The 14471-nt window shown below is 36.5% G+C and overlaps 2 protein-coding genes across 6 annotated transcripts in view; one reads left to right on the top strand and one right to left on the bottom strand.

The window, feature by feature from the left end:
• Positions 1 to 147: 147 nt before the first annotated feature.
• Positions 148 to 5353, bottom strand: LOC113230526 (suppressor of tumorigenicity 14 protein homolog). 3 transcript variants are annotated; one of them, XM_026464504.1, is made up of 5 exons: positions 5131 to 5353; positions 2362 to 3393; positions 2081 to 2287; positions 1349 to 1468; positions 148 to 711 (listed from the first exon to the last, which is right to left on the bottom strand). In XM_026464504.1, the coding sequence occupies exons 2-5, from the start codon at positions 3341 to 3343 to the stop codon at positions 464 to 466; spliced, it is 1557 nt and encodes a 518-aa protein (XP_026320289.1). In that variant the 5' UTR covers positions 3344 to 3393; positions 5131 to 5353; the 3' UTR covers positions 148 to 463. The 3 variants fall into 3 exon arrangements, with proteins under 3 accessions (XP_026320289.1, XP_026320287.1, XP_026320288.1); XM_026464502.1 differs by having other exon boundaries at positions 5042 to 5351; XM_026464503.1 differs by lacking the exon at positions 5131 to 5353 and adding an exon at positions 4320 to 4444.
• A 24-nt stretch (positions 5354 to 5377) lies between these two features.
• Positions 5378 to 14471, top strand: part of LOC113230525 (sphingomyelin phosphodiesterase) — a 31925-nt gene continuing 22831 nt past the window's right edge. For all 3 annotated transcript variants that reach the window (XM_026464500.1, XM_026464499.1, XM_026464501.1), the window contains exon 1: positions 5378 to 5633. The gene's annotated coding sequence lies outside the window, so the exon portion shown is untranslated. The remainder of the gene's footprint in view (positions 5634 to 14471) is intronic.

The raw sequence follows: 14471 nt of genomic DNA, 5'->3' as shown, positions 1-14471 counted from the left end.
ATTCAGTATTAAGCGGATAATTTTGATTTTGGTGGCAATTTAAAACTTTTGTCGATCGGCCCGGCTAGTTGATTTCTTTCTTTCGATTGCAATGATTTTACGCTTCATTTTCAAGTATATTATGAAAAAAAAAACAATTATATATATAGGTAAATGTTTAATAACTTTTAATTCTTATTACTATCGTTATGTGTTAGAGAAAACCCACTAAATTAAATACGAAAACGAAAGTTAAACTTTACTGTAGTATTTTGGTATTATGTATCATAAAAAGAGATATTTCTCTTAGACAAAAATAATGTAAAGTTTCGTTCTAAGGTACTAATCCGGAGACTATCCCTAACTGCAGCTTTTCACTGCATAATTTATGAACGACTTAAACAATATGGACTTTGTATTTCCGAATTCACAATTAATATTATACGTGATGGGTTATTACCATAGGACATTACAAATATAACCCTTACAGAGATGTGGAATCGGAACAAAAGAATTCGTCGGACATATCACCGCAGTCGTCGTGGCGGTCACATCGACGGAAATTAGGAATGCAGCGGCCGTTAGCACAGTGCATCTCGTGAGAGCGGCACGGCCCACCACAGCCCTGTGGCTCATCGCTGCCATCCGCGCAGTCCGCAAGGCCATCGCAAAAAAGAGCCAACTCGATGCACTGACCGGTGTTGCATGTAAACTGGTCTTCGTTTGGACACACTACAAAGATATACAACTTTTAAATATACATAAGTGCGTCTTTAAAAAAAAAATAATGCTTTACTCTACTACTACAGCACATGTACATGCTAAAACTAAAATACGTTAATCGTGTAAGAGCAAGCTTAACTTAACCAGATTTACATTGTAAAATACGCTTATGTAACTAAATCTATGGACTGCAATTACGTTGACGATTTCCAACTTTGGTCAAGTTATAGGAAGTCCCGTTAGTCAGATTGGTCTCACTGAGCACATTCGTAACCTAGATTTGTTACTTGCTGAACGGTAGAAGTCCGATTTACATTCCATTATAAAGTTTCTGTGTCATAAGGAAAAGAAAGTAATGGGTCAAAAGTAAAATTAAGCAATTTACGCCCCAGTATAGTCACAATTTTTACTGTATATTTATCAAAATATCTATAGAAGCTTTGACATTTGTATGTAGCTACGTATAGGTACTTAATTTTGCATCTGTGTTAAAGTTTGTTTTTGTAACCGGCTATTGTAGATACAAAAAAAAAGATTTGATTAACGAATAAGTAGTGTTTTATAGTCGTTTTACAAATAAACACAAACACCTAATAACACCTGCGTAAATAATTTACCCGCAATTACAAAAAATGTTATACTATACCCGCAGTGCAATTAATTTCGTCGAAGCCGTCCCAGCAATCAACGACTCTATCGCAGCGTTTTGCTTTGGGAAGACATGACATTGAGTGACCGCAACGAAAATTCTTTGTTAGATCACATTCTGAAATATAAGTAAAAAGTACAGTCGGTGCCCTCACTTACCTAAGTATCCACTATTTGCATAGCACTTAGTACAAACAGTGGATACCTAAGTGAAGGCACCGACATACATAATTTCAGCCGAAAGATGTCCACTATTGAACATGCATAGGTCTCCCCAAAGAACGCCACAATGACACATCCAGTGGATTCCCGCAACCATCACTAGGTCATCGGTCCATTTTGTGCCCACGCTGCGTCTTCCGGTACGCGGTCGCCACTCGAAAACTCTTTGGCTCCATCGCCTATCCGTTCTGTGCCCCGCTCACTGCCACTTATGTTTTGCAATTCTTTGGGCTATGTCGGTTACTCTGGTTTCCCTGCAGATATCCTCATTACTGACTCGATCTCACAGTGAAACTCCGAGCATGGCCTTTGGGTGACCTCGAGCCTACTTATGAGGCCCACAGTGAGCGACCACGTCTCAATACCGTAAGTCACCACTAGCAACATAATTGGTCAAAGACTCTTGGCTTGAGACACTGTGGTCTTACATTAACATATATAACATTAGATAATGATAATTTACATTAAGATAAGCATACTATTTGATTAAATATACAGAGGTATGTACCGCAGTTCATTTCATCGGACTTATCGTAGCATTGAGGAGTGCCATTGCAACGAGCTTCATTCGGGACACAACGAGAATTGCGACATTGCCACTCTTCATCCAAACATGATGATGTAGGACCCAGTAAAGAGAGACAGTACTTTACTCCAGTAATCTTGTCTATTTCACGACATGCCTCAGTATTCAACGCGCACAAACCTCCACATCCTGCAAAAATAAAAGACAATTGACAATTTTATTCTTTAAGATAGAGCGAACTATAACACTTTTCTTGTTTGTACCTGTAGGGTCATCTTGGTCCACGGGTGTCCTGCATACTCCTTTCCCAGTAGTCGTTTCCAACATACATATTTCGCTTGTTTGGCACGAGCAAAAGTTTGGGGGTAAATTGGTCGACGTTTCTGACGTAAGATCTATGGCTACTTTCAGTTTAGATTCTTTTGGAACTCCATCAGAGTCGCCAGTAATACTTGTTTCTGATGATATGCTGCTTGTTAAGGGCATACCATCATTTTCTGTGATTGTCACCTGTTCAGTGACGTTGAAATTTACAGATTGTAAAGTTTTGTCATATTTATTTATAATAGAAGACGTTTCATTGGAACTCATAGTTGGCACTACAATTGTACTAGTAACAACATCATTAGAATTCGTAAAGCTAGGAGTGGTAAAGTTAACTAAAATAAAACTTATAACTACGATAGCTATAATCATGACACTTATTGAGCAGGCTTGTATTTGAGTCCTTTTTTTTACTGGACTGTCAACCAGGGCTAGGTTAACAATACAGCCAATGCCTTTCAGACTTTTTCGAATTCTTCTATGGTTCATTTCATGAGGACGCATTTCATATGTTGTATATTTTTGCCTGAAACTTGAATCTATGTGACGTGATATTGTTGGTATACTTTGGCCTGTCTCTACATTATTAGAGACGTTGTCGGTGTGACAGAAGGAAGTGTTTATTGGTCTATTAGGATGTCGTTCATCTTTTATAGTTAGCTTTGGAATAGGAGTGGAATGGTTATCAGGTACAAAATCTTGTCTCGGTGATCTGATTTCATATTTTCTTATTTTTCCCTTACATGTGTAACAATATTTTATAACTTTATTGTCAGTGTAGGTCGCGTTTAACACTTCTCTTCGCAAATTACTGTCAGACCACAAATGTGAGCAATACAGCGCATCCCAGTTGGAAGCGGAACTGTCATTAACATCGGTGGTTGTGATAAGTTGGTCGTCAAAGGTGACTGATAGCGCCATTATTGTTAACTCTACAATATCTTCGTAACATAGTAACTACGTTTTAAAACCTGAAACAAGGAAATAATTCGATGTTAATTTGACAGTAACAGCTGTAGAAATACGGCCAGCGTTTGTGCACATCTAATAATTCCGACATTGTTGAAAATCATTGAATATTTAGCAGTAAACTTCATTACTGATTCAGATGTTACGAGCTGCTAAGTATGACGCTAAGTATGTTTCTTGAAGACTGTTTATTAACAATTTTACTAAATAGGATTCTCAAATTAAGTTCAGTGCACGTAAAATAATCTCTAGTTATGTTGCCCATAAAAAATTAAGTTTCTTCGGGGGGATAAGTACTATAAGTATAACTAACTACCTAATTGGAAAATATTCTTAAATTTAAACCAATTAACATTTTTAACTAGCGTGCGTGTGATTCAGCAATTCACAAAGTGATATTTTCTTGATATACTGGTAACGCAGAGAGAAAACTGAATGTAAAACCTAAAAAACAGTTTCCTTTCAACCTTACTACATTATTATTGTAGTTGTAAAACTAGTTTGGTTTTTATTTAGAAGGTAATAAACTACCTCACGTGAAGTCCCGTGCTGTCGCGGAGTATATTGGTACCACGATGGTATTCGTAACTTGATATGTTGCGTGCGTTTAACTTTTCGCTTTAATTAAGTGTGTAATCAATACGACTAAGCTCAAGTGATGCTAAGTAAAGAGATAAAATTCAATTGGAAATTAATCATTTCAAGAGTTTACAGCTTCATTGACGAATGAGTAAGTAAGTATTTGTATTAATTAGTAATTAGTTCTAAAAATGCAAGTAGAGCACATTTATGTCAAATTTATGGCGTACTTATTTGGAACGGGGGTGAAGAACCATCAATTTCTAGGGCATACTTAGTGACCTCGGTGGGATCAGCTGATATCAAATACTTATGTTACTAGTGATAATTCAATAAGAAGATAACTTACATGATCCAATGGAGTTCACTAACATATTGTCATAACACACAAATGTCAACTTATTAGATAAGTATATCAAATAAATATTTTCTAATATTGGAAGTACCGGACACGTCTGCTTGGTGCGGACCGCGTGTCTTGTATCGGACTACCGTTGCCGGTGACAACGTCTAAACAACTTTACACCAACAGTCTCGGTGCGACAAGGAGAAACAATAGCTTCAACTTTTATGTAAGTGAAGGATGTATATAGGGGGTTGGTAGCTTATGGTATACGGTCGGTGTACGGTCGTGCTCAGCCAGGAGTGACTTGCGTTGTTTTTACGCTTGCACATATGGTCCCTCGAGTTCCCCCAAGTCAGAAACATACGCACCTGCAGACCTATCTCAGTAAAGGCAATTTGTCATGCAAACCGACTAATGAGTTAAATTGGGTTCAAGTTTATGGAAAAAGATATGTTTCACAAAATACTATACGAGCTACTGAACCCGGATCACATTAAGAGCTTTCTCGGAATTGTAAACGGCGGTTTGCGCTTTCTTATCTTTAACATGAGATAATAATATTATATTTTTGTGCCGAATTAGTTTTGCTTATTATAACAATGATAATTATGTCGAATTATACCTAAATTGTGCAGGCATAGTACCCACTGAGTGCTTATAATCGGCAACGGTTATGTAGCGGGTAAAATGATGTAGGCTAATGAACTGCACTTATGATAACTTACAACTGGTATAAGTTATAGTACTGCAATTGCACATGGTCAATGACCGGCCTCGATGTGTAGCATTTTTCTTTTGCAATGTTTGACATTACTTTCCTCTGCAGGGCGGCGGTTGTCGCGTTGCAGCACCGGTGGGCCATACGTGGTGCGGTGGCTGAGCGTCCTTTTGTCTGTGGATCGGCCTCCGCCGCCACGCGCACTGCGAGCGATGCATTTGCAGCATCTGGATGATGCACCGTGCGAAGGCCGGTGCGGCCTTCGCTGGCAGTCGCGTGGCGACGTGCCTGCGACACGCAACCGGAGGAAGGCACAACTCTCACTGCGCGCGCCGCGTGCGGTTGTGGACACTCGCCCACTCCTCGTCTCGTCCGCTCGGCTACGAGCACACAGCTCAGTGTTCACCGAGCGATCCGTATGTGCGCTACTGCTTGAACCGCGTAGTTTCTCTAGAAAATAATTAGTATGTGAATGAAGCGTTTATACTTGTTCAGTACGTAAAGTAGTGAAATGTTATTGTTTGCACACTGATCAGCGCGTCCACTTCGTCTTACACTTGCAGACTTCATGAAGAACAACTCGTTTCTATTTTGTTAAGGTGAGCTAATTTAATAACACATTAATTCTCTGATTCCGACAGAAGGAGAAGCGAGTTTTGCAAATCAATAAGTTCGCTATAAAGAAGTTTTGCGAACCTTGCAACAGTTTAGTATAATTCATGAGAGTCAAGCTGTTTGTGTAGGCCAGAGAGTCAGCTGTCCCAGTTCTCAGCGAGACGACTTCGAATCACAAAGTAGCGGACTGTTAGTTTGTGCCGCTTTATCGGTTGCGATTTTTAGCAAACATTCTAATTTCTCACCGGCAGATCAATAGGCACAACACTACCAATACCTAAATTATTAACTAAATATTTAAAAGCTTCGTTGATGTGAGCATTATACTTATAGGCGTACCTGAGACCATATAGAGTAATAACAATAATAACAAAGGTAATTTTCATGCATTAGAATAAAAAGGATTACGTACAATTATCTGATTTTTTTTTTAAAAAGCAGGAAAAATCAATCAGTTACTTTAAATCACTTCATTATTTATGTTAATTGTATTATTTGAGGTAACTACGGAATCTTAATATGGCAAAGTACTAAATGACTATTATAATTGTTCATAACGATGTAACCAACGCTTGTTAAGGAAGTCGGTAAGTGAGAGTTTTTATGAAAACCAAACAGCAAATTCTTAGTCATTCTGCAGTATGTAACTGTTTAGTATCGAAAAAAGTGAAATTCGTTTGTGTATACAGATTCTCAGCGTTTCTTACAGTCACGATTATGTTCTATAGTTGGCATGGTGATCAGTGGCGTGATGCTGGTAATCCATGTTACTTCTCTTTAAGAATATACGAACAGGTGGAGCACGTACCTATTTACACATTACACGCCGTCGGTGGCCTAACGGTTTGCATTGTGGGCGCTGGATGCGGAGGTCCCGGGTTTGGATTCCCGATAGGACCAATTTGGGAAATGTACTTTTCCAAATTGGTTCCGATCTGGATGTTGTTAGAAGTGCCTTAGAGTGAATTCCGTTGCTCTGGTGCTCATAGTGCAGGGAATTTCCTAGTTTGAGATCAGGCAATTGGTGTGGTTGTCTGGCACACACCCGATGGCTTTCTATAATAGTAGATGATCTCAAAAGGATCTACTTCATTAGGAAGATGGTTTAAAAAAACTGAGACGTATCTGCCGCGCAAAATTAGCATATCGTAGACTATCTCAATGTTGTCATGCGATTATTTTAACCAATGAAAAGCTCGGTGTCCTATTCACAACAAAATTAAGCATTTTCTGAATAAATCTCAGTAAAATGTCAAAAGAGTTCCAATCCAAGGTAGTTCACTTTAGGTTGGGCCACTATTATTAAAATAGATATTATTATTATGTAATTATATTGCTAACGCTTGAGCTTTCGCAAATTTGAGAATTCCAGACAAATTATCTACTAAGAACATTATTAAGAAGTTTAATGTATAATAAGCTGACAACAATAAATGCGAAAATAGTAGCGTAGTGTACGTAGAATTAACAAAACAATATAATAATAAAAAATAGTAATGATAATGAATGTTGGTGCACATACAATTATGATATAATGTAAATTTACATGTGTGCAAATAGTACAAAGTTATAAATTAATATCTAATAATTCTAATTTTAGAGCATTGTAATTACTTACGTTCACATTCTCGTAATCTAGCAATACAAAGGTACTGTTGTTATTAGAACAATAGAGATTGTGATTTTGCAAGTAACGTATTGTTGACAATAAAACAACATGGTCAGGTACAAAATTAGTTTGAATCAGACGAAATGCAAAGACCATTAATGTCTCTACCACTACTTACATAACACAGTCTTTATTTTTTATATAGATGTAACTAGGAAGTTTAACTTCGTGAAGTAACTGTTAATCTCTGTATGTATCCTAAGTACATACCTAGTCTTATTGATTTCTTTTGTCTGAATTGATACAAGTTACACTCTCAAGAAACGGTTACTACTTTGTCGATGTGAATGAAGTGTTGAAACACCATACGGTACAGACGGTTTTTTTAAATAACGAATAAATTAAATAAATGTAATTTCAATGCTTTGGTGAACAGAATATGAGTTCAATATTGGTGATTAACAAAGTAATAATAAATAACTATTAACAGTGTACATCATTTTTATTCATTGATAAGAGCAGATAGTAAGAAATAAAACCTAATTGCTATAGGCTACTACACTAGTGTTGGGTAGTGGAAAAATATCCGTATTAAAAATATCTGTCTATTTTCTTTTTGTTTTTTTTCTGAAAAAATATTTTTAAAAATCCACCATTTGAAACAATCACCCAATACTATGTGGTACAATATCATTTTATGTTTATTATCATGTGATAATAATGTGATAAACGCGGTGGTGCCGGCCTCATCCGCGGGCGGCGAGTGCCAGTTTTTACTAAACCATCTTCCTAATGAAATAGATGATTTGAGATACTATTCTAGAAAGCCACCGAATATGTGCTAGACAACCACACGCAAAATAGGCGCGTGGACGTCGTCGTCGAGTTGCGGACGCCAGCCCGTTACACCAAATACTAAGTACGTAGGTACTTATGTTATATGCAGGATAATTAAATAAACGCAGTACTATGTAAATTATAGGCACTTTGATTTTTGTGGTCTATTGAAGTAATTATGTAACGAGCCCCGTTCCACGAAGTTGTAACAAGTAACTGTAATGGCACGTTAAGATATTGTATTCGCGCTGTAGTTTAGAGCAATAAGTGCTGTTTTTACGAGTATTCAGTTTTGTTATATTATTTACTCTTTACTTTCATGTAAGTACTGAGAACTGTACTGTAATCGTACTGTGCGCCCAGAGGAACTATTGCACGTATTGCCCAGTAAGGAACTTGTTTCTAAGCATAATTAATTAATTACATTTTAAAAGCTTACTTGTCCACTTTTTAGTAAGGAACAAAACTGAAAAAGTAAAATACAAAATTGTCCATTACGCTACAGTTTCTTAAAACAAGGAAATAGTAAACGTCGTTGCTTAAAAAGCACTTCACTATTAATAAAATTTGTGTTCCTATGAAAAGAAATTGGTTATGAAACTACTTTTTCCGGATCTGCATCATGTATATTTGTTTTTTCAAACACACTAACGTGTCGGACATTTTACAAGGCCGACTGTGTGTGGTGGTCACCATTGAGTCAGCCAAATTTAGATTACAAAAAAACTTTCATTTCCAAAAAAACCTTTAAGTCGACTAGGAAAATATTCAAGATTTTATTAAACAATAGTTTTGTGTTACTCTATTCTTTTAATCAAATCATGTAGCGTACTTTTAATAGTGAATAACGTACATTTTAACGAATTATTATAAACACATCAAGTGTATTTCCTTTATTAAATGCCAAGTATTATTCAGTTCTGTAAAATAACGTATGAGAGATAATAGGGTTACCACCAGGCACCCAACTTGTTCGTCCCGTCATTTAATATTATATAAAAAAGGGTAATTTTCTCTAATTTCTGTGGCAATTTTTATTATTTAAATATTCTAGAACAGAGTGTGATACCCTGAAATATTATTTAATATTTCACTATAGTATACTCAAATACATAAATAATAAAAATTGTCAACAAAATTAGGTAGAGAAAACTAACATAACAATTACCCAATAACAAGGTAAAGACTTAATTAAGTCAATGTAAATTATATACACAGTAACAATTTTTTAAAGCGAATCATGTCATCCTTAAAATATTATCGAGCAGCAACTTTCTTTCTGGCAGCCCGAAGGAGGTTAACGGCGAATTCTGGTGTGCTCGGAATCACAAGCAACGTTCGTATAGTTACATATTGAATATATAATAGTCTTGTTGAGTATTCTTTGAAGACTTTAATATAAACCTTATGTTTAAAGGCAATTTGTATTCGAGAGATTTGCTAAACAGTTAAAAATAGAGGTCAGATGTAGTAGCGAAATAAAAACAAGGATTTGTTTGTGTCGCAATAACCGATTGACATAAATGATTGTGCAGCCCAGCTTTCATTAGTGCGATGTAAATCAATCTCGAATATTGTTTACATAGTTTAAGCAAGTATTATTAATTACAAACTTATACATAGAGGCGGAACAAATACTAATTAACAAATTATGATTCGAATCCTTGATATCGAGACCCTAATAATTATAATAATACTACTAGAACTGTTGACTGTTTACCTCTATCAAGTGATTAAATAAAAATTAAATTACCTCTACCCATTTTATAGTTTTCTATGACTCAACAAAAAAAGCCGTGGTTTCTCAATTGAAAGGTTAACTGTTCGAATCCCTATGGCTTTATTTACATTGCGGCGGAACGGAAGCGACAATTTCACTTTGATGCGCGAGAAGGAGCGCGTGCTCGCTGGAATGCTCGAGCATTCGCGGGAATGCTCGAACGTTCGCGCGATTACGCCTTGAGGCTATAGTATTTCGTCGACGTTTGATGTCACACTGCCTGCCTTCGCGGTACTTCCCGCAGATTGGCCAGGCATCGTAGATGGCAGTTGCGTAAATCCCGCAAATGCGCGAGCATTCTCGAGCATACGCGAGAATTCCGCGGAAGACGCGCGACGTGATTTTTAGCTCGTATACAAAATATAATATATCGTTACCAAAATTCCGTTCTGCCGCAATATAAATTGGGCCTATGGCGACCTCAGTCAACAGCATATCAAGATGTACACTTTTGTTCTAATCTCGACAGAAGAGCAACGGAACAAGATCTGTCAATGTATAGCTCGATATGCTGCCGTCCGTATCTAAGGTTTTAATTTGTATGTTACTTACATTAGTGAATGTTTGGTGAACGAAATAATAATATAATATATATTTTGGTGAAAAAATAATAATTAGAGATGAACAGCGGTCACCAGTGTGCCATAAAATGACTTGATGATGGTAATGATGATGAACAAAAGTATATATTACGACGTATAGTAGGTAATTATTGTACTAGAAAATATCAAGTAAACCCGAATGTAGATCACTCACAACACAACTTTACGTGATTGGGTACTTGACCTTAATTATCTCTAGAAATGTACCTTTTCTTCCATTATTCCACCACTACGAAATATAACATAAGCACACCACTCAATACGTTCTGTAGCATGATAGATTAAAGTTTTTAAATGTATTGCACATTTACTGAGCCTTCTACGTGAAACGAAATAATAGGTTGCTTATTATAATTTAATTGTACTAAAACTAAGAGCGGTTACACACAGCGCTTTTAGCAAAGCGTCTCCAGCGATTCAGTCGCGATGCAATAGCCATGCAAATGCGATGCACGTTTTTAATGATTTAATTTAGCGACTGCATCGATGCATTCGCAATCGCGTGTTTCATAAACGCGCATTTGTATCGCTGCTTATAGGCGCCGTGTGTAATCACTACACAGCACGTTTCCGAAAAATAATAACGACTGAACAAATCTCCGATAATAGCATTAATAGAGCGTTAAATTCGTGCCTTTTTCCCCATGACGAAATACAGAAAAATAGCTCTTTCTAAGTTTTTTCGGTACAATGTTACTCTAATTTCAAAGCATGGGATTCTACAACATTGACACTGTACAGAATTAGAGAACTAGGTCACTTTTATTGTACACCCAAATAACTACTATTAGTTATGTACATGAAAGTGCTCTGGTTCTCTTATTATATTAGTTTTTTAATCTTTATTTTTCTCAAATATGCTCGGAATTGTTTGCATTACTTTCAAAAGACGTACACGGAAAGTTTGTCATTTAAGGACCGTGCGATTTCTTTCCGGCCAAAGACTGCAAAGTAAGTATGAAAATCCATTAGGTACTACTGTTCGCTTATCTAAACTTTTAAATCTACGTACTAATAATGAACTATGTAAAGAGGCAAAAGGAAAAATCATACAACAAACTGCCCAATGTTCGTAATTGCGAGAATTAAAAATATCTACATGTACCGTTTACTTAAAAAAAAGAAAAAGTGCTGTAAAATAAACTAAAGTGCTTGTTATTCTTTTCTGTTTTTTAATCTATTTTTGTATTTTTGTCACGAAATTGAGTTCTAATGCGAAGAGCGATAACGACACACAGTAATGGACTGTAATCCGCATAATTTAAAATTAGAGACAATATTAGCCATGGATCAAATAGTCCTAACTTGTCAAATATTGCTTTTAGTATTAATTTTTTTTAACTTTTTCTATATACATTTTCCTGTCTTTTATGATTTCCTCACATTGTTCAAGAAAAGCAATAGTGCTTACATACATACATATAGATGTATAGGCTTCGCTGGCGTTCGGCCTTGTTACTCGTACTCCTCCAACAATCCTTTACTTTCCGACTCTGCAATAATGTACTATAAAATCAATTACTTGGCTACTACATTATACTAAAATAATTTCGTAAGCGTTACATAAATCAACACAAGTGCTTCGTTATGAACTTCTTTTATATTAATATTACGTCACGGTGTCGGACAAAAGTCGGACAACGAAAGAAAGCGTGCCGGAGGTCAAGCATTAATAGGGACAAGTATGTATTGACGAGCGCTAATGGTGGCAAATGCATCTTCTACGACTGCACAAGTTTTTGTTTTTGGAAATAGAAATCTGCTTTATGTAATAAATATTTATTATCCTTACTGTTTTTCGCTATTTGCTTTTACTACAAACAGAAATGCTTTAACCTCTTATGACCCAGCGAACTACAATATAATTAAATGCTTCAGGCTCAAGCAAGTGTTAGCCTCAGTTATAAATGAAAAACATATTGTTCGAGATACTCTATGGTCACGTGGAATATTAGTGCTACATATTTGAATGCGATATTTTCATTGTAATGTACACTTTGTATGGCTTTTTCTTGATCATAGGAATTATATTGTCTGAGTCTGAATCACTTCGCATACTGTTATGTACATTTTGATGTACACAGGTCCTTATGAAGATTATAACACTTTTTATTGCGTAGTCACACAAGCTACGTTACAATTAAATTACTACTATAATAGCAGTTAGAATTCAGTCGGATAGTATCTAAATGTAATGGACACTACTGCATCTCAATTGCCGATTGATTAAAATTGAGTGTTCAAAAAATTTCAGAAATAATGTTCCAATCGTTTTGGTTCGACATGAAACGATTGTTTGATCTCCTTCAAATAACATGTTCGACAAGATCATTGCCTCCAACATACATATATTATATCAAGTTTAGCCTTATTCTGAGGTTATTTTGCAAATTTATACGAGTTTTTAGTGTTTCCTCTAAAAACTCTGAAATATATTAAGTATTTGCGAGAATTCTGACAATGAATATCTTAATCGTATCAGTCGTATATTCTTATCTTGGTTTCAATAAACTCCACAAGAGCTACACTTGTATTCGTCAAGGACAAAGTAATTTAACTACGTAGATGCTTTATTCAGAACAAGGAGCAACGCAGGAAATTAATGAATAAGGAAACATTATGCTCACAGTTATCCTGCTACATTGTTTCAAATTCAGTTATCACGCAAATGAATGGCTTTGTAGATGTAACAATAATTTTGAATTAGCTACAACTAACAAGTTGTAAGATGTTTTGAAAATTGCCTAATTTCTCTAAGTTTTCATGAAGTACATTTCTACTACGGGTTCATGTTAAGACTGATGCGAATATTAATAATATAAAAATGAAAGGATGTCTACTTCATACCGTATCGATGGCATACACTATAATGCTTACCATCATGGTGCCCTTGAGGAAATCTTTGGGATTTAAAGTTTTGAGTGGCATTGTAACTGCTAAGAACAGGCGTGTCGCTTATCACCAGGTGCACGACTTGTTCGTTCCGTTACTTGGTATCATAAAAAAAGATCTATTGTTACCCATGGTGCCCCAGACGTACAGCAAAAGAATACTACGTAGTCATCATCATCATCATTATATAAGCAGGAAGACGTCCACTGCTGAACATAGGCCTTCCCCAAAGATTTCCAGACTAGTCGATCGGAAGCGACGTGCATCTATCGGTTACCCGCCGCCCTTATCAAGACATTCGTCCATCTAGTAGGGGGCCGTCCCACTGAAAGCCTTCCGGTTCGTGGTCTCCATTCGAAAACCTATCTGCCCATCTGCCCCAACGGCCGTCAGTTCTACGAGCTATGTGCCCTGCCTCACTGCCACTTCAACTTGCTAATCCTTTGAGCTATGTCGGTGGCTTACGTTCTTCTACGGATCTCCTAATTTCTGATCCGATCACGTAAAGAAATGCCGAGCATTGCTCGCTCCATAGCTCGTGGAGTAACTTTGAGTTTTTTATGAGGTTCATAGTTAGTGATCACGTCTCAGACCCGTAGGTCATCACTGGCAACACGCACTGCTCGAAGACTTTTGTCTTCAAGGAATGCGGCGTTGCGGACGAGAAGACGTCCCAGCGCTTCCCGAAAGCTGCCCAACCGAGTTGAATTCGACGATTCGACTAATAATACATAGGTGAGGGAAGGCTCCTTTCGTGCACCCCGCAGCAAAGCAAAGCAGATGTAAAAAATAATAAATTGCTAGAGCATAATTTCAGTATTGACAGAACCAAATCGATTTTACAGATTCGCGTGTAAGACCAAATAGGTAGAAAAACATTGAAGGTAAACTTATTGGGTTGAATCATATTTCCGTTAACCGGTCAGGGTACTCGAATAAGACAAAGTAATTTATAATTTTATAAGACCATTGTCTTTATCAAGGGTACGTAATTGGTTAATAATGTTCTATCATTTCGGTATAACCAGTTGTACGGTGTAATACAACTAATTTGTTTGATTATTATTATTAAACAGCCAAAAAAAAATTCACGTTGCGAAAA

The sequence above is a fragment of the Hyposmocoma kahamanoa genome, unplaced genomic scaffold, assembly GCF_003589595.1.
Source record: "Hyposmocoma kahamanoa isolate Upper Pololo Valley unplaced genomic scaffold, ASM358959v1 63, whole genome shotgun sequence".
Classification (NCBI taxonomy): domain Eukaryota; kingdom Metazoa; phylum Arthropoda; class Insecta; order Lepidoptera; family Cosmopterigidae; genus Hyposmocoma; species Hyposmocoma kahamanoa.
This window is presented reverse-complemented; position numbering and strand designations above follow the sequence as displayed.